The sequence below is a fragment of the Pelophylax lessonae genome, assembly GCF_965119305.1.
Source record: "Pelophylax lessonae genome assembly, chromosome: 1".
In the NCBI taxonomy this organism is placed as follows: Eukaryota; Metazoa; Chordata; class Amphibia; order Anura; family Ranidae; genus Pelophylax; species Pelophylax lessonae.
In genome coordinates this window covers 22,376,321-22,401,060 of record NC_138768.1, presented here as the reverse complement: position 1 = coordinate 22,401,060, position 24,740 = coordinate 22,376,321, and the positions used below count along the sequence as shown (strand labels likewise).

General features: G+C 42.0%; 1 protein-coding gene across 1 annotated transcript in view; it reads left to right on the top strand.

The window, feature by feature from the left end:
* The window catches only part of LOC309569075 (vomeronasal type-2 receptor 26-like), a gene marked incomplete at both ends in the record, with an annotated part of 96,389 nt that overhangs the window by 5,253 nt on the left and 66,396 nt on the right, over positions 1 to 24,740 (top strand). The window contains one exon of the mRNA XM_082274838.1: positions 12,585 to 13,488. Within this exon, the coding sequence (XP_082130964.1) occupies positions 12,585 to 13,488 (904 nt within the window). The remainder of the gene's footprint in view (positions 1 to 12,584; positions 13,489 to 24,740) is intronic.

The following is a 24,740-nucleotide window of genomic DNA, read 5'->3' as shown; positions in this document are numbered from 1 at the left end:
AAATAAAAAGACTGACAATTTTGAAAAAAAAAAAAATCTGCTCTCAAACATACCTCTCTAAAAACATACCCAATAAAAAAACATGAAAAATCAAATTTCTTCATAAATTTAGGCCAAAATGAATTCTGCTACATGTTTTTGGTAAAAAAAATCCCAATGAGCATTTATTGAATGGTTTATGCGTAGGTTATAGCATCTACAAACTATGGGATATATTTTTGGAATTTTTTTAAGCTAGTAATGGCGGCGATCAGAAAAATATAGCGGTACTGCGATATTACGGTGGACTATGGGACACTAACTGACACTTTTGACACTTTGTGGGAACCAGTGACACCACAACCGTGATCAGTGCTAAAAATATGCACTGTCACTGTACTAATGACACTAGCTGGGAAGGGGTCAAACATCTAGGGCGATCAACGGGTTAACTGTGTGCCTAGCCTGGACCTGTTGATCGGTCCTGACCAATCACAGACTGACTTGTGCCTGTGTAATGTAAACACAGGCACAGAAATGACCCTCTCTCTCCTCCCAAAATCCTTTTTGGATTCATCGAGAGAAGAGAGAGGATCAAAATGTGAGTACTGCACACAGCACACTTCAGCACACCTAGCTAGGTACATTTAACCCCCGATCACCCTTCCCCCCAGTTTACCCCTACACCCCCTGTCACATTGCACACTGTAAACAGTATATAGCAGTTAATATATTTCTGTATTAGTGTGACTTGTGTCTTGGTTTAGCACTTGCAACCGTTAGTTTTAGGCTTAGGATAACCGCCACCCCCCAATAAAGATTTAATACCCTGATCACCCCCATTTAACCCCTTCCCCCCTGTCACATTGCACACTATATACAGGTATATAGTGGTTTTCTGTGATAGTGTGATTGTGACTTCAGTTAGCGCTAGTGAGTTAGTTTATGTCCCAAGTAGGTTTAGGGTCACCTACACCCCCCAAATAAATATTTAACCCCCTAATCACCCCCTGTTAACCCCTACACCCCCTGTCACATTGCACACTATAGACAGTATATAGCATTTGTCTATATTTCTGTAATAGTGTGACTTGTGACTTGTTTAGCGCTTGCAACTGTTACTTTTAGGCTTAGGATACCCGTCACCCTCCCAATAAATATTTAACACCCTGCCAGCAACTGCTGTAATCAATAGATTACTGTCACTTCCAAAAAACACAACACACAAAACCGCTGCATTAGCAGAGTCAGGCCTGATCTCTGCTGGCACTAGCAATTTTTTTTGTAGCGACCAAATATTTCTCGACAACCAGGTACTTTTTTTACCTGTGAGTCACACTAGTGTACCTGTAAATTTAGTTGCTAAAATACCAAACGTTCGTACACTAGTGAAGAGGCCTAGCGGATACTGACAATGTCAGATGAGAACGATGGGAAAGCCTCACTGGCAGAATTAGGGTCAGTATATGAGCCTGTAGACAGCAGTGGCTCCCTGACAGATAGCTCCAACGATGGATAGGTCCCTGCTAGGATCAGGTGTACCTGACCCCATTCTGGAGTTGCTGAGGTGCAGGAATTGCAGGGTGCTCGTATGGAGCGGAGTGTCGGTACTAGTGCCGCTCACACTTCTGGTGAACTGGCAAGCACCAGCGGCCTAATACACCCTGGACCTAGACATACCAGCACTGCAGTATCACTTGGTGACATGGCGGATCCCATAAGTTCAGTTGAAGCTGGTGCGATGGCTAGCACAAGTAGTGGCCGCAGCCACCGAAAATTCAAAGACAGGCCCGTAGAGCCCATAGTGCTCACCCTGATGCGCTGGCATATCCAAATTGGCAGCCCACTGATTCTACAGCGCCCGTACTTCCTCCATTCACTGCCCAACCCGGAATCCACATGGAAACAGTTAATTTTACTCCCCTTCATTATTTTGAGCTGTTTTTCATGGAAGATCTTTTCAGATCTATTGTGGACCAAAGCGTTTTATATGCTGGCCAATTCATTGCCGCCAACCCAAATTCGTCCCTTGCCAGACAATTTGGCTGGAAACCTATAACGGTTTCCGAGTTTAAAATCTTTCTGGGCCTTTCTCTTAACATGGGCATAACCAAAAGGAGTGAGTTGCGGTTATATTGGTCCACTAACCCAATTCACCATATGCGCGTGTTTTCTGCTTCCATGTCCAGGGTTCTGCGGTTTATGCCCTTCAACGACAATGAACTCTGTCATCCTCGGGGAGACCCTGGATATGACCAGTTCCACAAAATTCAGCCCCTTGTAAACCACTCCAATCAGCGGTTTGCAGCCTTGTTTACCCCCCCAACAAGTTGTCTGCGTTGATGAGCCCCTGATTAAGTTTACTGGCCGCCTTGCTATCAAACAGTATCTCCCCAGCATGCGTGCCAGATACGGAGTCAAGCTGTATAAGCTGTGTGACAGGGTCACAGGCTATACAGTCAGTTTCCGTGTTTATGAGGGAAAAGATAGCACTGTGGAGCCCCCCAACTGCCCAGACTACATAGTGAGCAGCGGCAATATAGTTTGGGACTTGGTGTCACCCTTATTCGGAAAGGGGTACCATTTGTACGTGGACAATTTTTTTATTTTATTTTATTCAAGCGTGCCACTATTTAGTCACCTGCTCAAATTACAAATTGGCACATTTGGCACCGTGCAACCTTATCACCGGGGCTTCCCCCAATGGCTTGTAGAGTCCGGTCTTAGTCGGGGGAGAGAGCCTGCTTGAAAATGGACAAAGTGATTGAAGTGAAGTGGATGAACACATGGAATGTTGTTGTTCTGTCCTCCCTTCACATGTTTGTATTCACCATATATATTGTTCCAAACAATGTGTTTGTTTTGTATGGTATTTAGAGTTGAGCGAACACCTGGATGTTCGGGTTCGTCGGGTTTGACCGAACTTGAAAAAAAAATCCGGGTTCGTGACCCGGACTTAACCCGAACTTTGTCCCGATCCCGAACCCCATTGAAGTCAATGGAGACCCGAACTTTTGAGCACTAAAATGCAAACATAACTAAAAAACTAAAACAAACATGGAAAGGGCTAGAGGGCTGAAAATTGCATCAAAATCATCTTAATAGCATGGCATCTTAATAGCTGCGAACATTGGTTTTTAATAAAAAAAAATGTAAATTCGGGTACACCCCAAAAGAGTAAGAAATCCAGCAATGGCTGGGTAAGGCCGGTATACATGACTATTCTGCACAAGGTACGGACAAGTCCTGTGGGATCCATGCCTGGTTTATTTTAATGAATGTGAGCTTGTCCACATTGGCTCTGGACAGGCGGCTGCGCTTGTCTGTGATAACGCCCCCAGCCGTACTAAATACCCATTCAGATAATACACTGGCTGCAGGGCAGGCCAGCACCTCCAAGGCGTAAAGGGAAAACTCAGGCCATGTGCCCAACTTGGAGACCCAGAAGTTGAAGGGGGCAGACCCGTCATTCAGTACGTCTAGGCGTGTGCACACATACTGCTTCACTATGTTAGTGAAATGCTGCCTCCTGCTAAGACGTTCCATATCAGCTGCTGGTGCTGCTGCTTGTTGTGGCATGCTGACAAAGCTTTTCCACATGTCGACCATGCTAACCCTGCCTTCTGAGGTGCTGGTGGTGCCCTGGCAGCGTTGACGACCTCTTCCTCCTCCTCCCCTGGCTTGGCCTTGTGCTTCCACTGTGCCCCGGCTGTCAGGTGGGAATGCCACCAGCAGAGCATCTACCAGCATGCGCTTGTATTCGCACATCTTGCGATCATGCTCCAGTGAGTGAATTAAGGACGGTACGTTGTCCTTGTAACGGAGATCCAGCAGGGTGGCCACCCAGTAATTAGCACAAGTTACTATGTGGGAAACTCGGCAGTCATTGCGGAGACACTGCAGCATGTAAACAGTCATGTGTGCCAGGCTGCCCAGAGGAAACGAAAAGCTGTCCTCTGTGGGAGGTGTATCCTCTGTGTCCTCCGTATCCCCCAAACCACGCACCAGTGATGGCCATGAGCTGGCCTGAGTGCCACCCTGCTGTGAACATGGTTCCATATCCTCCTCCATCTCCTCCTCCTCATCCTCGTCATCCTCCAGAACTAAGCCCCTGCTGGACAATTGTGTCCCTGGCGTTTCTTTGTGGTAAGATGATATGTTTGTGTGTGCAGGAACCCACCCTCGGAGCCACTTGGGAATGACTGCCCTGAAAGCCTTGGAAATGTTACCTCTTCATCCTCCTCCTCCTCCTCCTGTGCCACATCCTCTTCCATCATCGCCCAAATCGTTTTTTGAAGGAGGCATAGAAGTGGGATAGTTAAGCTGAGAATGGCGTCATCGGCACTGGCCATGTTGGTGGAGTACTCGAAACAGCGCAACAAGGCACACAGGTCTCGCATGGTGGCCCAGTTATTGGTGGTGAAGTGGTGCTGTTCCGCAGAGCGACTCACGCGTGCGTGCTGCAGCTGAATCTCCACCTTGTGGGCAAGTCACATATGAGGTGGTGAGCGGGAAGGCCGAAGTTACGCTGCAACGCTGACAGGCGAGCTGCAGCAGGGTGAGAACGCCGAAAGTGCGCACAGACGGCCCGTACTTTGTGCAGCAGCTCTGACATATCGGGGTAATTTCTAAGGAACCTCTGCACCACCAAATTCAGCACATACGCCAAGCAAGGGATGTGAGTCAAACCGGCTAGGCCCAGAGATGCTATGAGATTTTGCCTGTTATCGCACACCACCAGGCCGGGCTTGAGGCTCACTGGCAGCAACCACTCATCGGTCTGCTGTTCAATGCCCCTCCACAACTCCTGCGTGGTGTGCGGTTTTTTACCCAAACAGGCTCTTAAAACTCTGAGTCACCACCAGCCGGAATGACAGCATTTCAAAGGCCAGGAATTTTGAAATGCTGGCATTCAGGGCCAGGGATCGCGGGTGGGTAGGGGGGTACTTCCTCTTCCATTCCAGTGTTTGGGAGATAGAAAGCTGAACACTTCCACGGGACATTGTGGAGATGGTTGTTGGTCACCCAGGTGGTGGTGTTGCTGGTGGATCCTCTGTTTGCGGGGTGGCAGGTGCCACTGTCACTACAGAGGTGGATGAAGAGGCCGAGACTCCAGCAGCAGAAGAGGAAGCAGGAGGAGCCCTTTCTTGGTTTTTGAGGTGTGCACTCCACTGCAGCTCGTGCTTTGCACTTAGATGCCTGGTCATGCAGGTTGTGCTCAGGTTGAGAAGGTTTATGCCTCGCTTCAGGCTTTGATTGCACAGTGTGCAAACCACTCGTGTCCTGTCATCATCACATTGTCTGAAGAACTGCCTCGCTAGGGAACTCCTGTGAGCTGGCTTTGGTGTGCTCGGTCCCTTGCTGCGTTGGGCAGTAGCAGGCATAGTGTCTAGGGCACGGCCGCTCCGCTTTTGCACCCTGCTCCCTCTTCTGCTGTACTGGTGGCTCTGTGCGACCACCGTCTCTTCCTCCAAACTACTCAGGTCACCTGCATGACGTTCATTCCATGTGGGGTTGAGGTCCTCATCGTCCTCCACATCGTCTTCCACCCAGTCTTCACCCCTACAACTATTGTCGGTCTCCACAATTCGGAATTCCGCAGCAGTTGGCACCTGTGTTTCTTCATCATCAGAGACGTGCTGCAATGGTCCTCCCATGTACTCATCTGGAAACATAAGTGGTTGGGCATTGGTGCCAATCTCTTCCACTTCTAGGGAAGGGCTAGGGGGATGGCCCTGGGAAACCATGCTAACAGTCATCAAAAAGAGAAAGAGATTGTTGCATGAATTGGGGCTCTGACTGCTTGGCTGATTTTCAAGGGCATGTGGTGACAGTTTGATGGACATTGGCTGCAGGTGCCAACTCTGACCTTTCAGCAGAAGACTTGGTGGGAGACAATGTGAAGGAAGTGGAGGCACTGTCAGCAACCCAATCTACTATCGCCTGTACTTGTTCTGGCCTCAACATTTGTAGAGGCACATTAGGCCCTGCTAAATACTGCTGCAGGTTCTGTCGCCTACTCGCAGCTGAGGAAGGTGTTTCACCTGTGCGTGTAGCTGGCACAGATCGACCACGTCCTCTCCTTGCAACAGGACTTCCACCAGCAACACCATGACCCAGGCCATGTCCCTTATTTAACCTTCTCCTCATATTTATCGAATTTGGGATCTTTCCCGAAATGGGTTTCTATTGCAAGGCGCAATACAACAGTATACAACGGGTGTATCTCACACGTGCAGATACAGACTAGACTGCAATTTAATATTTTTTCCCTAAATGGGTGTTTATTGAATAGCGGACTAGAACAACAGTATACAACGGGTGTATCTCACACGTACAGATACAGACTAGGCCGCAATTTAATAATTTTCCCCTAAATGGGTGTTTATTGAATAGTGGACTAGAACAACAGTATACAACGAGTGTATCTCACAGTAAAATATGCAGACTAAGCCGCAATGTAATATTTTTTCCTTAAATGGGTGTTTATTGAATAGCGGACTAGAACAACAGTATCCAACGAGTGTATCTCACAGATACAGAATAAGCCACAATTTAATATCTTTCTGTTCCCTAAATAGTTTTTTTTTATTGCAAGGTGCAATTCAACAGTATGCAATGGGTGTATGTCACTGTAACATATGCGAACAGGGTAGCAATAAACTGTTTTGTCCCCTAAATAGTTTTTTTATTGCAAGGCGCAATTCAACAGTACGCAATGGGTGTATCTCACTGTAACATATGCAGACAGGGCTGCAATCAACTTTTTTGGTCCCCTAAATAGTTTTTTTATTGCAAGGCGCAATAGAACAGTACACAATGGGTGTATCTCACTGTAACATATGCAGACAGGGCCGCAATCAACTTTTTTGGTCCCCTAAATAGTTTTTTTATTGCAAGGCGCAATACAACAGTACGCAATGGGTGTATGTCACTGTAACATATGCAGACAGGGCCGCAATCAACTTTTTTGGTCCCCTAAATAGTTTTTTTATTGCAAGGCGCAATACAACAGTACGCAATGGGTGTATGTCACTGTAACATATGCAGACAGGGCCGCAATCAACTTTTTTTGTCCCCTAAATAGTTTTTTTTTATTGCACGGCACAATACAACAGTATGCAATGGGTGTATCGCACTGTAATGTATGAATGAAAAACTGAAAAATATTTTTTTTACCCTAAATACTGTAAAATAATTATTTTCCCCTCACATGGGTGCTTTTTGAAGAGGAGGTTAGAAAAGCAATGTCTGTCTGACATTCAGTCTTTAAAGTTAAATATGAAGGAAAAAATGTTTTTTCTTTTTAAATGCAGATAAAGCACACACATATGCGCTGAGGTTGCATGAAATGTGCAGCTCTACTCCACCCCCAGACAATACAATCAATGTAGATCGCTGTCTGATTAAAGCAGATTGTTCCTATCCTATGCTTTCCCTTAAAGTAATCTCTCCAGCCTGGCCCTACAGTAAACTCCTATCTCTCCCTCCTGGCATAAACATCGTTCACTGCACCCCACAAAATCAAATCAATGTAGATCGCTGTATGATAAAGCAGATTGTTCCTCCTATGCTTTCCCTACAAGCAATCTCTTTAGCCTTGCCCTATAGTAAAGTCCTATCTCTCCCTCAGCAGCAGCTACCAACAGGAACCTCTTCCTACAGTAGTATTAGCAGAGCGATGTGCGGCGCTGTGTGACTCCAGCTTATATAGAGTCTGGGTCACATGCTGCATTGGCCTATCACAGCCATGCCATTACTAGACATGGCTGTGATGGCTTCTAGGGCACACTAGTTAAACGCTTTCTGATTGGCTACCTTGCACCTGTTGAAAGCACGCCATCAAAACCGCGCCAAAACATTAAAATCACGTTACCGAACAACGGACAGTACCCGAACATAAAGTGAAATGTCCGGGTTCGGGTCCGGGTACCGAATACCCAAAAGTCCAGTACGAACATGAACAATACAGTCCGGGTTCGCTCAACCCTGTATTTCACTGTAACATATGCAGACAGGGCCGCAATCAACTTTTTTGGTCCCCTAAATCGTTTTTTTATTGCAAGGCGCAATACAACAGTATGCAATGGGTGTATCTCACTGTAACATATGCAGACAGGGCCGCAATCAACTTTTTTGTCCCCTAAATAGTTTTTTTATTGCAAGGCGCAATACAACAGTATGCAATGGGTGTATGTCACTGTAACATATGGGGACAGGGCCGCAATCAACTCTTTTGTCCCCTAAATAGTTTTTTTATTGCATGGCGCAATACAACAGTATGCAATGGGTGTATCGCACTGTAATGTATGAATGAAAAACTGAAAAAAAAAATGTTTTACCCTAAATACTGTAAAATAATTATTTTTCCCTCACATTGGTGCTTTTTGAAGAGCAGGTTAGAAAAGCAATGTCTGTCTGGCATACAGTCTTTAAAGTTAATTATGAAGGAAAAAATGTTTTTTCTTTTTTAAATGCAGATTAAGCACACACATATGCACTGAGGTTCCATGAAATGTGCAGCACCGCACGCCTAACAGACTGATAACATTTTTTTGCTTCTCCCTTCTCCTCCTCACTTGGCTCATGTCAGGGCATAAAGATCGTTCTACTTCACCCCCAGACAATACAATCAATGTAGATCGCTGTCTGATTAAAGCAGATTGTTCCTATCTATGCTTTCCCTACAAGCAATCTCTCCCTGGCCCTACAGTAAACTCCTATCTCTCCCTCCTGGCAAAAACATTGTTCACTGCACCCCACAAAATCAAATCAATGTAGATCGCTGTATGATAAAGCAGATTGTTCCTCCTATGCTTTCCCTAAAAGCAATCTCTCCAGCCTCGCTCTATAGTAAAGTCCTTTCTGTCCCTCAGCAGCAGCAGTCAGGAACCTCTCCCTACAGTAGTATTAGCAGAGTGACGCGCGGCGATCTGTGACTCCAGCTTATATAGAGTCTGGGTCACATGCTGCACTGGCCTATCACAGCCATGCCATTACTAGACATGGCTGTGATGGCTTCTAGGGCACATTAGTTAAACGCTTGCTGATTGGCTGCCTTGCCCCTGTTGAAAGCACTCCATTAAAACCGCGCCAAAACATTAAAATCACGTTACCGAACAACGGACAGTACCCGAACATACAGTAAAATGTCCGGGTTCGGGTCAGGGTACCGAATACCCAAAAGTCTGGTACGAACACGAACAATACAGTCCGGGTTCGCTCAACCCTAATGGTATTTAATTCATATTTAATATTACATCATAACTCCAAAAAATGTTAAGGTAAATTAACCACTTGACCTCCAGAAGGTTTACCCCCTTCATGACCAGGCCATTCTTTTGCAATACAGCACTGTTACTTTGACTGACAATTGCGCAGCCGTGCAACACTGTACACAAATAAAATGTGGGTGATTTTTTTTTCTACAAATAGAGCTTTCTTTTGTGTTTTTTGATCACCACTGCATTTTTTATTTTTTGCGCTATAAAAGAAGACCGACAATTTTGAAAAAAAAAAAAAAAAATCTGCTCTCAAACATACCTCTCTAAAAAACATACCCAATAAAAGAACATGAAGCTTGCCCTTCTGAAGTTTAGGGTTCTTATGTTCCCCTCTTGTCTTGTTATATTGTTATTTACGTTAAATGTGATCATCCTGTGATCGCTAGAGCCCAGGTTGTCCTGGACTCCTACCTTCGAGATTAGGTCTGGGTCATTAGTGATCAATAGATCCAGCACTGCATTATCTCTAGTAGGCTAATCCACCAACAATTTTTAAACAAGTTATGTTTGGTATCTAAGTACTCAGCATAAGATCATCTTTTAAATTTTACCAAACAATTAGGAATTATATAGTGTATTTGTGCATTAAATTTAATAAAAATGTATTTTTTTGCATAAATTGCGTTTGTAAAATCTGTGCGCAAATACCCCGTGCCAAAAAAAATTGCAACATCCACCATTTTGTTCTGTAGGGCCTCTGCTTTAAAAAATATATATAATGTTTGGGGGTTCAAAGTAATTTTCTAGTAAAAAAAATGTTTTTTCATGTAAACAAAAAGCCACAGAAAAGGCTTGGTTTTCAAGTGGTTAGAAGAGTGGGTGATGTGTGGCTAAGATTGAGCATAAAATGCTAGGACAGTTAAAACACCCCCCAAATTACCCCTTTTTGGAAAGTAGACACCCAACACTATTTGCTGACAGGCATATTGAGTCCATGGAGTATTTTATATTTTGCCCTAAGTTTCGGAAAGGTGACAACTTGTTTTTTTTTTTTTTGTTTTGTTTTGTTTTTTATATTGCTTACGCATGCCATAGGTATATGTGAAATGACACCCCGAAATACATTCTGCTGCTTCCCTTGAGTACAGGGGTACCACATGTTCAGAGACCCTGAAATTTCAAGATAGCACGACCCCCCCCCAAATGACCCCATTTTGCAAAGTAGACACTCCAAGCTATTTGCTGAGAGGCATGGTGAGTCCATGGAATATTTTATATATCAAAGCAAGTTTTCCCATAGGAGAGCATTGAAACTCAGATGATTCGTTCCACAAGCATTTATAGTAATATAAAGATATGCTGTTATTATATATAAAGTACATTACTGTACAGTATAAGTATGCCATCTCCTCTGTTAAACATTATGTGTCCCTGTGTCCGTGCTGTACATAACAGTTGCCGATTATACTGTATGAGAGCTTGTCTGGCTGTTCACTGCAGCCCTCTGCTTCTCTCCTCCCCTCCTCCTCAGATGACGTCAGAAGGAGTGATCGGCCCCTTCTGACGAGGCATATACAGTAAGTGCAGGGACACTCTGAAACAATATAAATTGGCATGTTTATATACAGTACAAGCACTGGGACACATAATGGTATGTAAAAGAGTGCATTAACAGAGGGGATGGCATGCTTTTAGTGTATAAAACTGCTCGTATATCAAGACAGTGCTGGTATATCAAGACAGTTTTTTAAAAAAAATGTTGCTCGTCTTTCAAAACTCTTGTAAATAAAGGTACTCGTAAACCAAGGTTCCACTGTATTGCTCACACATGCCATGGGTATAGTATATGTGAAACAACACCCAAAAATACATTCTGCTGCTTCTCCTGAGTATGGGGATACCCCATGTGTGAGACTTTTGGCAGTCTAGCCACGTACAGGACTCCGAAAATCAATCACCACCACTCTCAGCAAATAGCTTGGAGTGTCTACTTTGCAAAATGGGGTTATTTGGCAGGGTTTTGTGCTATCTTGAAATTTCAGGGCCTCTGAAACTGTGACAGGTAGTGTGGAGGTGAAATGCACAATTTACGCCATTAGAAAATCTGAAGGTGGTGATTGGTTTTCGGGGTCCCGTACACAGCTAGGCTCCCAAAAAGTCTCACACATGTGGCATCCCTGTACTCAGGAGAAGCAGCAGAATGTATTTTGGGGTGTCATTCCACATATACCCATGTCATGTGTGAGAAATGTATCTTTTAAATACAACTTTATGCTAAAAGATAAATAAATGAAAAAAAAATGTAATTTTCCCAAAACTTGTGGCAAAATATAAAATATTCCATGGACTTACCATGCCTCTCAGCAAACAGCTTGGGTTGTCTACTTTTCAAAATGGGGTCATTTGGGGGGGTTATGGTGTCTTGACATTTCAGGGCCTCCTAAAACGTGATAGGTAGTGAGCAAATGCAATGAGAAATTTACGCCCTTAGAAATTCCGAAGGTGGTGATTGGTTTTTGGGGTCCCGTAAACAGCTAGGCTTCCAAAAAGTCTCACACATGTGGTATCCCTGTACTCACGAGAAGCAGCAGAATATATTTTGGTGTGTAATTACACATATACCCATGGCATGCGTGAGTAATATATAATTTCAATGACAAGTTTGTGTAAAAAAAAATTTTGTTTTAGACATTTTTTAAACACCTATGACAAAAAAATTTAATATTCAATGAGCTCAACATGCCTCTCAGGACATTCCTTAGGATGTCTACTTTCCAAAATGTGGTAATTTGGGGGGGGGGGGGGGTTGTACTGCCCTGCCATTTTAGCACTTCATGAAATGAGATAGGCAGTCAGAAAGTAAAAGCTTCATAAATTCAAGTATTTACATCATATTTTGTAGACGCTACAACTTTTGCGCAAACCAATAAAAATATGTTTATTATGATTTTTTTTGTCAAAGACATGTAGCTAAATACAGTACATTTTGGCCAAAATATATGACAAAAATTGAGTATATTGGATATTTTTTAAAAGACAAAGTTGAAAATGTAATTTTTTTCTCCAAATTTTTCCTCTTATTTTTTATTAATATCGCAAAAAATAAAAAGCACAGAGGTGATCAAATACCACCAAAAGAAAGCTTTATTTGTGGGGAAAAAAGGACTTAATTTTGTTTGGGTACAGCATTGCATGACCGCGCAATTGTCAGTTAAATTCATGCAGTGCCAAGTTTAAAAAAGGGGCCTGGTCATTGAGCAGCCAAATCCTCCGGTCTTAAAGTGGTTAAGAAAATTACTGAAAAAATATTCAATATCATCAAATAGTTGCATTCTCGGTGTACCGTGCCTAATGTTATTTTCACTTATTTTTACTCTACAGACAGTAAAATCTGCAAGAAGTGTCCTGAAAATGAATGGCCTAACAAAGCTAAAAATATTTGTATTGACAAAGTCAATGAGTATTTATCATACGAGGAGGATATTCTAGTTTTATTTTTTTCTGTAACTTCAGTCATATTTGTTATGACATCTCTCTTTATACTTGGATTATTTTTTTGGTTTCGGAGAACTCCCATAGTCAAAGCCAATAACCGGAACCTCAGCTTCATTCTGCTCCTCTCCCTCATACTGAGTTTCCTGTCTGTATTCCTCTTCCTTGGCCGTCCTGTGGATATTACCTGTATGCTGCAACAAGTCACTTTTGGAGTTCCCTTCACCATCTCAGCATCTTCTATCCTAGCCAAAACCATCATGGTCTTTGTTGCTTTCAAAGCCACCAGACCTGGAAGCTCTTGTAGAAAATGGGTGGGAGTCAAACTTCCCAATACAGTCATGTTATTCTGCTCATCCATTCAGGTTATGAATTGCATTCTCTGGTTGTCCATCTCTCCACCATTTCAGGAGTATGACATGGACTCCTATCCTGGGAAGATCATCATTCAGTGTAATGAAGGGTCAGTTATCGGGTTCTACTCTATGTTGGGTTATATGGGGTTTCTGGCAGCTGTGAGTTTTGTTCTGGCTTTCATGGTGAGGACATTACCGGACAGTTTTAATGAGGCCAAGTACATCACCTTCAGCATGCTGGTGTTCTGCAGTGTCTGGATTGCCATGATCCCGGCCTATCTGAGCACCACAGGGAAATACATGGTGGCTGTGGAGATATTCGCCATATTGACCTCCAGTGCTGGAATATTATTGTGTATGTTTTCTCCAAAACTCTACATTTTACTTTTAAAACCTGAGCTGAATACAAGAGGTACAATGCTGGGGAAAAGAATGCTGTAAATGTAATTCATTGATTCAATGTATAATGCTGTAGACCAGATTAAACACATTCAGTAATATTGTTCAATCATCGTTATCATCATTATTATTTTATTTTTTTTGTGTATATTAACTGCCTTCTGTCTGCTTATTGTACATAATTGGATGGAAGATGGATGTTATAGGATGAGATGCTATTTTGGAGCTTAATTGTTTTCTTGCTCTTACATGACCCCTAACATGCACAAACAAAATAGTGTGACTGCACTGTCCAATGAACGATGCCGGGCACAAAAAAATGCTGTGACCAATCAAAACATCACACCATGTAACCAACACCTGTACTTAGCCGCTTGCTCCCACTTTGCTCTCACACACTGATTGGAGTGCGATAAGAGAGGAAGCTTTAAGATCAACCCGCAGGCCTTGTCATGTGGCATTTGCAGCAGGAACTGAACTCCATTCCACCACCTCTGAATCTCCCCCTCCTCTCCCCCTCCTCACTGTTATTTGTATACACAGAAGCCTTCTATGTTTAAAAGGAACAACTTGGCTCTCAGGGGCTCCTGGAACTAACAGATCTCTACACGCGCTTATGGTGGGGCACGGCAGGGACAGATCTCCAGAATATGAGAGACGGAACAATCTCTCTGCAAGGTAATGCAGAACCACCTACACACAAATGTACTAGATTCGGACCAGGTAGGAGAGAGAGATGTGAGGAAGCTTTGGGGGGGTTGCACATAATGCACTCCTGAACTCTGCACTCTGTACGTAGTGCATCCCAGACACAACCGGCCCTTTGAGGGCAATCATACTTCTGATGTGACCCGCAATGAAATTGAGTTTGACACCCCTGCTATACAGTATATGTAGGCAGTTGTTTTCTTTCAACCTTTTCTGTTCCAGCATGACTGAGAACAAATCCAGCTCCATAAAGACATGGATTAACCACTTAAGGACCGAGCCTATTTCTGACACTTGTTGTTTACAAGTTAAATTTTTTTTTTTTTTGCTAGAAAACTACTTAGAACCCCCAAACATTATATATTTTTTAGCAGAGACCCTAGAGAATAAAATGGCGATTGTTGCAATATTTTTTATTACACCATATTTGCGCAGCGGTCTTCCAAACACATTTTTTAATTAAAAAATAATAAAACAGTAAAGTTAGCCAAAATTTTTCTATAATGTGAAAGATAATGTTATGCCAAGTAAATATATACCCATAATGTCATGCTTACAAATTGCGCGCGCTGGTGGAATGGCGACAAACTTTGGTAGTTAAAAATTCCCATAGGCGACATTTTAAAAATGTCTACAGGTTACAAGATAAGAGTTACAGAGGAGGTCTAGGGCTCAAATTATTGCTCTCACTCTAATAATCGCGGTGATACCTCACATGTGTGGTTTGAACACCGTTGACATATATGGGCGGAACTTGCGTATGTGTTCGCTTCTGCGCCCAAGCTAATGGGGACAGGGCGCTTTAATTTTTTTATTTTTTCCTATTTATTTTATTTATTATTTTTACACAGTTTTTTTAAAAAAAAAATGATCATTTTTATTCCTAACACAATGAATGTAAACATCCCTTGTAATAGAAATAAGTATGAGAGGACCTCTTTATTGTGAGATCTGGGGTCAAAAAGACCTCACACCTCACATCTACACTAAAAAAGAAAAAAAAATTGCTGAAAAAAAATTGGCCCTTTAAACCAGTTGCTATTAGACGACGTTTGATGTTGCTCTGATCCTCCAAGACCATAGATTCGAGTGTGGGCCATCTTGCCCTCACTCGACTTCCTGTCTGTGAGGAGAGAGGACCGGATCATTTTCCCCGCTGCTGGCAGGTCCGGTAAGCAGGGAAAATGACCGGGATGCGGTAGGAGGGGAGGGCACCTCTTCCACTGCACCATAAGGGTGATCCCACGGTGAATCTTGAAAGAGGACTGTCCGGTGTTTTGAAAAATACTGGGGTTATGGCAGCTATCTGCTGCCATAATCCCGGTATTTAGCGTCACTGTACCGACGTAAATCGACGGTGAGCAGTCGGTAAGTGGTTAATAGGTTTGGTGTGGAGGAATTCAAATGTCATAAACACAGTCCTGACCTCAGCCTAATTGTGAGTTACTGTAAGTCTTCTCATCCAACATCAGTACCTAACCTCACTAAGGTTCTTTTGGTTGAATGGGCACAAATTCCCACAGATACATTCCAAATCTTGTGAACAGTCTTCCCAGAAAAGTGGAAGCAGTTATAGGCACAAAGGTGACCATAATTTTGAAATGGGATGCTCAAACAGCCCATATAGATGTGATGTTTAGGTGACTACAAATATTTGGCCATATAGCGTATCTGATCTCCTCACCTTCCTGTGAAGAATGGACCCATAAATGATGTGCTGGCAGGTGTTGGGGCTGGTCCTGCTAATACTGCATTTTGGGAACATTATACTAAACTATTGGGGACGCTAGTATAGTTCTGATCAGGTCAAAGATGTTGATCAGTTCAGACACTATACTAGTAATGGAGGTGTTTAGTGTGTGTGTGTCACTGGCAATCAAAGTGTAAAAATGTATTACTAAATATGCGGTGGGCAATCTGACGCTGTCCTGGATTGATGCTAACTAATGTTACAGCTAACTGATGTCACCTAATACAGTGATCATAAAAAAGATCAGTACACTATAATAGTGACACTGAGACAGGGCAATGAAGGGGTTACCTGGGGGTGATCAGGGGATTAAATCTTTATTAGGGGATATATGGAGGGGACCCTAAACCTATCTGGGACTCCCTCTAACTACCACTAACTGTCTCTCACACTAACTGAAGTCACAAGTGACACTAATACAAGCTGGAAACAAAATAGTGTCTTGATTCAGAGACTGAGAAGGCCAAAATATAGAGTTTATCAGCATAGATTTTATGTCTGTATGGACAGGCTGTGATTTGTGAGTTATTAGGTAGGAATATTACATCTGGAAATAAAAAACAAAACAATAATTATTTCTTGATTCAGAGACTGACAAAGCAAACATTTTACAGTCATGCACCGCAGTCACTGCGCCTTTTAGACAGACTGAGCCGGCATGTTACATTCGGAGAGAAGAAAATTGTGTCTTTCTATTCAGAGAACGGCAAGGAAAAAATGTTAGAGTTTTACACCACAAATATTAGACCTCTATGCACAGACTGCAAATTGTAATGACTGAGCAGACATCTCACATCTGGAAATAAATAAATGGACAGGCTGCAATTATTGATGGAGAGAGTAAGCACATCGCATCTGTAAATAAAAAAGTAATGTAATTATTAGGAAACTGAAAATGGAAAAATGTTACAGGTTTGCTCTACAGATATAAGTATGGACAGGCTGCAGTTTCCGGGTGATTGATAATAATATATCTGAAAAAAATTAGTCTTGAGACTGGGAAGAAAGAAGTGTTCAGTTCTATATTGTGAAATAAAATAATGTTTTAAAGATTTTTTTTTTTCCTTTGTAGTTGTCTATATCTGGGTTGCCCCACACAATCCCACCAAATAGAGGGATAAAAAGGTATTACAATGTAAAGAATTGTCCACAAATATTAAACCTGGAATGGCCGGCTGACATTTCTGAGTGATGAAGCACGAATATTATATCTGGAAATAAAAAAATGAGTGTCTGGATTGAGAGACGGATGGGGTAAAATTCTGTGTCTTGATTTCAGAGACAGAAAAGGAAAACATTTTATAGTTTTGCTCTGAAGATATTACACTTGTATGGACAGGCTGCACTCTTCCAGTGGCTGAGGGGGAATATTACATCTGGAAAGTAAAAAATGAGAATCTTCATTCAGAGACTGGAAAGGGAAAATCTTTATCTTGCTTTGAAGACTGAAGATGGGAAAATGTTAGAGATTTGCACCACCAATATTAGGTGTGTATGGGGAAGCTTCAATTTCTGAGTGACATCTTCCATCTGGAAACAAAAAATTAGATACTTTTAGTTTTAAATTAAAAATATAAAAATTGAACAGAATTGCAGCACATTTTTCAGGCCTTCATTGGATAAGTCACAATTTATGAGGGAGAGAGTAGACGGATTTCATGTGTAAGTAAAAAATTGTCTTTCCTTTTCACAGACTGAATAAGGAAAAATGTGACAGATTTGCTGCTAAGCGTGTAATACTTTTTGGCCAGACCACATTTTCTGAGGGAGAGAGTAAGTAGACTGCAGCTAGAACTAAGAAATTATTATTTTTCCCAGTAATGAATCAGGGTGGTAAATGTTATCAGATTTTCATCACAACCTTTAGCTGTGTTTAGGCAGGATACTATATGCCGGCCATAGAATGAGCAGATTGCAGCAGGTGAGTTGTCTCTGAAACAGCAATCCCCCACAAGTGTTCAGGAGATATACAATGGCTTTAGGCACAATGATGCCATGCAGTGTTACAGCTGGTATACCTAGGGGACAGGATCCACACTGGGGCAGAGATTCTGTAAGTTCTGCAGGGGCAGGTCCAGAGGCGGCACACCATCATGTGCCAGGAAAAGTCATGTATGACATCATCATCAGCTTGTTGTCTGCCCTTCAGCAGGGTAGGTTCACATATGTGCCTTCTCTGGCACATGTCCCCATCCTGGTGGTGCAGCTATTCCTAGGTAGGAACTGACTTACAGGATCTTCTGAAGCAGAATAGAAAAGTTTGTAGCCAACTGATGTCATCCTGCATCCTTTCTGCCCAGTGGGTGATGAATGATAAATAACATCTCTGCCATGACTTGCTGGACCATGTGCCTGTGGTCTAGTGGACCCTTCTGCTGACCACTTAATCAAATGACTTAGAAATATTACCTACCACATGACGGTGGGGGGCAGGGATGGTCTTATAGGAGAAGAATAGGGATGAGCCAACATTTTGGTCTCAACTTAGCTTTGGACTGACCTGTGGTTGTTCCATCATCCAAATATCTGAACATTTGCCCATTTAGCCCCCTGTTTGGTGGGAGCCGAGCATCATATATAAAGGTGGTACTTCTACCGCTTCTATACATTTATCCTGGAGTACCGCTTTAAGTTTGGATACTTTTTTTTTCTATGGATTGCATACAAATAAAAAAAGTACAAATGAACCAAAATGCTTTTCTATTCTTTTTTGGGGGAATTTTAACTTTATGAGGCAAAAAATATATATATATATATATATATATATATATATATATATATATATATATATATATATATATATATATATATATATTATCTGAATAGCACCTTTAGACCCGGTTCACACTTCTGCGAGTGCCGGGTTCGCATGTAATGTCGGAGCGCACTGCTCCGACATTACATGCGATCAGCTGTGCGGTGCGAGTTTAGCCATACAGTTTTGCGAATTCGCAGCCTTCCCGCATCGCATATATGTGAACCGAGCCTTAAATATAATTTTTGAGATGTTCACATTTTTTTTTTGTTTTTTTATGACATCCTTTATTATTTATAAATGTTATAAATTGTAAAATTTGGGCTTTACGTTTGTCTTTTTTTTTTTTGTCTATGAATCAATCATCTTTGCAAGTCAATATCAGCAATAAAAGTACATTTTTGTCCTAAGAGAAATGATATATGTATTGCTTTTTTATTTTTTAATCAATAGGTTCATAGAGAAATGTAAAAATTGCTCTGTTCCATAGGGGGTGTAAATGAGAGAAAGTGTTTAACCACTTCCATACCGAGTCATAGTAAAATGACGTCGGCATAGTGGTTGTACAGATCTGGGCGGCCGTCATATGACGTCCGCCTGTTCTAGCTGCTACTGCGGGCCCCCGGGGGCGCGCAGCGCAGCGATCAGGGATGAGGCTCGTCCCTCGGACATAGCCCATCCCTGATCAAGGTAAACAGTCAATAGAAATTGGCTGTTTACCATGTGATCGGCTGTGTCAATCACAGCCGATCACATGAGCGGCTCCAGCACAAGCCTCTCGTTCTCTCTGCAATGCGCGTCCCTCGGACAGAGTTGATCCCCGATCTAGGTAAAGAGCCAATGAAATTGGCTCTTTACCACGTGACCAGCTGTGTCCAATCACAGCCGGTCACAAATGTCAACAGAGAACACGGTAACTAGCTGTCACCGTGTTCTCCTCCTCACACACTGATCCTGTGTGAGGAAGAGAGTGTGGTAACAGCTAGTTACCAACTACAGTGCACCCCAACCACACTGATTGCCCCCCCCCCAATAAAGAGCACCTGTCACTAGCCCATCAAAGTACCCGAATACCTGTCACCAGCCCATCAGGTACTCAGATGACAGGTACTCGGGTACTCTGATGGGCTGGTGACAGGTATTCGGGTACTCTGATGGGCTGGTGACAGGTATTCAGGTACTCTGATGACGGGTACCCTGATGACAGGTACTCGGGTACTCTGATGACAGGTACTCGGGTACTCTGATGACAGGTACTCGGGTACTCTGATGACAGGTACGCAGTTACTCTGATGACAGGTACGCAGGTACTATGATGACGGGTACGCAGGTACTATGATGACGGGTACGCAGGTACTATGATGACAGGTACTTGGGTACTCTGATGACGGGTACTCGGGTACTCTGATGACAGGTACTCGGGTACTCTGATGACAGGTACTCGGGTACTCTGATGACAGGTACTCGGGTACTCTGATGACAGGTACTTGGGTACTCTGATGACAGGTACTCGGGTACTCTGATGACAGGTACTCGGGTACTTTGAGTACCTGTCAACGGAGTACCCGTCATCAGAGTACCTGAGTACCTGTCACCTACCCATCAGAGTACCCGAGTACCTGTCACCTACCCATCAGAGTACCCGAGTACCTTCCACCTGCTCATCAGAGTACCTGACGCCTGAAGTACCCGAGTACTTGCCGCCTGCTCATCAGTACCCATCACTACTCATCAGTACTCATCAGTACCTATCACGTATCAGTACTGATCATCAGTACCCATCAGTACAGTATCACCTATCAGTATCAGTACTACTCATCAGTACCTATCACCTGCCTGTCACCTGCCCATCAGAGTACCCGAGTACCTGTCACCTGCCTATCGGTGTACCCGAGTACCTGCCACCTGCTCATCAGTACCAGAGTACCTGTCACCTGCCCAACAAAGTACCCGAGTACCTGTCACCCTTCATACAGCCACCATGTCCAAGTCCAAAAAGGTTTATATACGTCCTCCGTTTAAACCTAAATACCGGTGTTATGGCAGCAGATAGCTGCCATAACCCTGGTATTTTTTTAAACGGTGGATGGTTGGCTTTCCGATAAAGGTGGTCCCAGCAGCGGATTCGCCGTGGGATCACCCTTCCAGGATGGCGGAAGAGGTGCCCCCCCTCCCACCGCGTCCGGTCCTTTTCCCCGCTTACCGGACCCGCCGGCAGTGGGGAAAATGATCCGGTCCCGGATCCTCACAGACAGGATGTCGAGTGAGGGCAAGCTTGCCCTCACTTGACTCTATGGTCTTGGAGGACCGGAGCTACGGAAAATGTTGTTGCCTAGCAACCGGTTTAAAGGTCCTTTTTTTTTTTTTTCATTTTATATAATAATTTTTTTTTTCTATCTTTTAGTGTACTTGTGAGATCTAAGGACTTTTTGACCCCAGATCTCACAAAAAAGAGGTCCTGTCGTGCCTTTTTCTATTACAAGTAATGTTTACATTTCTTGTAATAGAAATAAAAATGATCCATTTTTTTTTGTTAAACGGTGTAAAAATAAAAAATAATAAATAAAATAAATAGTAAAAAAAAAAAAATTAAAGCGCCCTGTCCCCTCGCCGCAGAAGCAACGCATACGGAAACCCCGCCCACATATGTAAACGGTGTTCAAACCACACATGTGAGGTATCGCCGCGATCGTTAGAGCAAGGGGAATAATTTGAGCCCTAGACCTCCTCTGTAACTCAAAGATGGCAACCTGTAGAAATTTTTAAATTGTCGCCTATGGGGATTTTTAAGTACCAAAGTTTGTCGCCATTCCGTGAGCGTGCGCAATTTTGAAACATGACATGTTGGGTATCTATTTACTTGGCGTAACATTATCTTTCACATTATGGAAAAAAATTGGACTAACTTTACTGGTTTCTTATTTTTTAATTAAAAAAAGTGATTTTTTTCCAAAAAAATTGCGTTTGGAAGACCGCTGCGCAAATACGGTGTGATAAAAAATATTGCAATAATCTCCATTTTAATCTCTAGGGTCTCTGCTAAAAAAAATATATAATGTTTGGGGGTTCTAAGCAGTTTTCTAGCAAAACAACTGATTTTAGCTTGTAAACACCAAATGTCAAAAATAGGCCTAGGCAAGTGGCTAGGATGCATGATGATGCTCCTTGGATGTTGGGCCCCTCTATATGGCTAGGCTGTGAAAAAGTCTCACACATGTGGTATTGCCATACTCAGGAGGAGTGGCAGAATGTATTTTGGGGTGTCATTTTTGCTGTGTACATGCTATGTGTTAGGAATATCCTATAAATTGACAAATTTGTGTGAAAAAAAAAAAGTTTTTATTTTTTTCCCACATTTTCCAAGAACTTGTTGAAAAAAATGACATGTTCAAAGGACCCATAATGCCTCATAGAATATACGTTGGAGTGTTTGCTTTCCAAAATGGGGTCATTTTGTGGACTTTTCCATTGTATTGGTGCTCTAGGGCCTTGAAAAGTGTGATAGGTAGTATGAAAGTTTTATGTGTATTTATGCTCCTAAAATGCCTTATGGTGCTACTTGGACGTGGAGTCTCTTTTTGTGGCCAGGCTGTGTAAAAGTCTCACACATGTGGTATCACCATACTCAGAAGGAGTAGCAGAATGAATTTTGGGGTGTCATTTTTGCTGTGTACATGCTGTGTTAGAAATAGCTTATAAATTGACAACGTTTTGGGAAAAAAAAGAAAAAAACATTTTTTTCTTAATTTTCCCAAGAATTGTGGGAAAAAATTATATCTTCAAAAAACTCACCATGCCTCTTACTAAATACCTTGGACTGTCTACTTTACAAAAAGGGGTCATTTGGGGGGTATTTGTACTGTCCTGACATTTCAGGGCCTCAAGAAAGGAGATAGGCCATCAGTACATCTGGTGTGATCAATTTTCAGTAATTGGTACCATAGCTTCTAGACTCAATAACTTTCACACAGACTAAATAATATACACTAATTTGGGTTAATTTTACCAGAGATATGTAGCAGTATAAATTTTGGCCCAAATGTATGAAGAAAAATTAATTTTTTGCAAAATTGTATGATAGAAACTAAAAAAAAGTGTTTTTTTTTTCAAAATTTTTGCTCTTTTTTTGCTTATATCACGAAGAAAAAAACCCCCAGTTGTGATCAAATACCACCAAAAGAAAGCTCTATTTGTGTGAAAAAAATGATAAAAATTTTGTTTGGTTACAGTGTAGTATGACTGTGCAATTGTCATTCAAATTGTGAGAGTGCTGAAAGCTGAAAATTGGTCTGGGAAGGAAGGGGGTCTAACTGCTCTGTATGGAAGTGGTTAAAAAAAAAGCAAGATTTTTGGTCTTGTAGGTGAATTTCATAAACAAGCCACCCATATATATTATATTATATTATATATGTGGTGGGTAGGAAAGTGCGCTGATTCAATATAGGGTGTGCTGATACCTTAGAGTGTATGTTGTAGAATATGTAAAGAAATCAGGTGCGCTGCCCTAGTGCATATGTGCAACATACAAAATGATCTAAGTGGATGCCCTATTGGGAGAAACGCATCAGAGAGGAGGCGCTGCGTCATCACATCTAGACCAGGCAGCGGTCCGCACTGCAGGCGGACCCCGCCATACAGCTCCTCCGTGAGGGAACTCGCTATTATTGTCTTCACAACTGTAAGTGCAACCATTTGTTTTTAATAAAAATCTACTGTTGGTAATGCACTATTGCGGTCCCCTCTGTTGTGTCCCCTATTATTGAGGTCAACCATACTAAGGAGTTTCAGCAGCCAATCAGAGTCTAGTCACCTTTGGCAGGATCTTCTTTCATCAGGCTTTCTGACTGGATCTGTTCCTCTTGGACACAAGCAACTACATCAGCCATCCTAGAGTCCAGTAACCCCCGGCAGGACCACTCATCACCATAGAACCAGGCTTCTTGTTTGGCTTTTGTCCAGTAAGAGTCTAGGGAGCACAAGTGTGTCAGAGTGCCTTCTGTATTTCTGGGAACTTTTCTACCTGGCTGCATGACCTTTGGAGCGGTCATATTCATATATGCCCTTAACGTTTAACTTCTGGTAAGAGGCCAAGCTGGTGGTGGGACTTTGCACCTTCCAATCACAGTTCACCTTTCCCCAAGCTGGAAGTTTATGTCACCATTTTTTGCACTTTATTTATGGACTTATAACATGGACGTTTATTGCACATTGGTGTATCACTAGTCACCTTCTGGACATTTTTTGTTTTACATGAATTGCATACATTTTCATTTTTTTGCATTATTATTGCATTTTTGGTTTATTTGTTTGCATCATTTTGTATGTTGCACATATGCACTAGGGCAGCGCACCTGATTTCTTTACATATATTATATTATATAACCTTTCTTCACAAATTATAAGTTCATTAATGATAATAATAATAATAATAATAATAATAATAATAATAATAATAATAATAATAATAATAATAATAATAATAATAACAATAATAATAATAATATTAATACTTCTTTATTATTATTATTATTATTATTATTATTATTATTATTATTATTATTATTATTATTATTATTTTATTGAACAGTGAATTTAATCTTTAATTATCATATGCATTTTTATTATTATTTTACATTCTAATAACAATTATATTATTTTGTAATCTTGCATCTATATTTTAAATATAATATATACTGAATATCCAGCAAAAGAAACTACTAAACCTAAAACTTTTATATCTCAGCATTGCTGATACTGGAAAGCGATTCTTTAGTAAAATATTATTAGACATCTTCTTCAGGGAAGAGCCGGAGTTTGTTCTATTGGATGAAAGTTTCTGTCCAATCTCTCATTCTTCATTTTTAGAGTCATTGTAAACCTTCTGTGTGCCGTTCTCCCGGGACTACTGACACCTGAGCTGAGCGCTCACTAGAGACATCACAAGACCCACACATGATTACAGTGCTGGGAACGCTCCATTCACAATACAACAAAAGAAGAAACTAAGTCACCAAAGAATAAACCTGAGATTTTATTGGATGAAAGTTTCTGCCGGATTCCCCCAGGAAACAGACGCT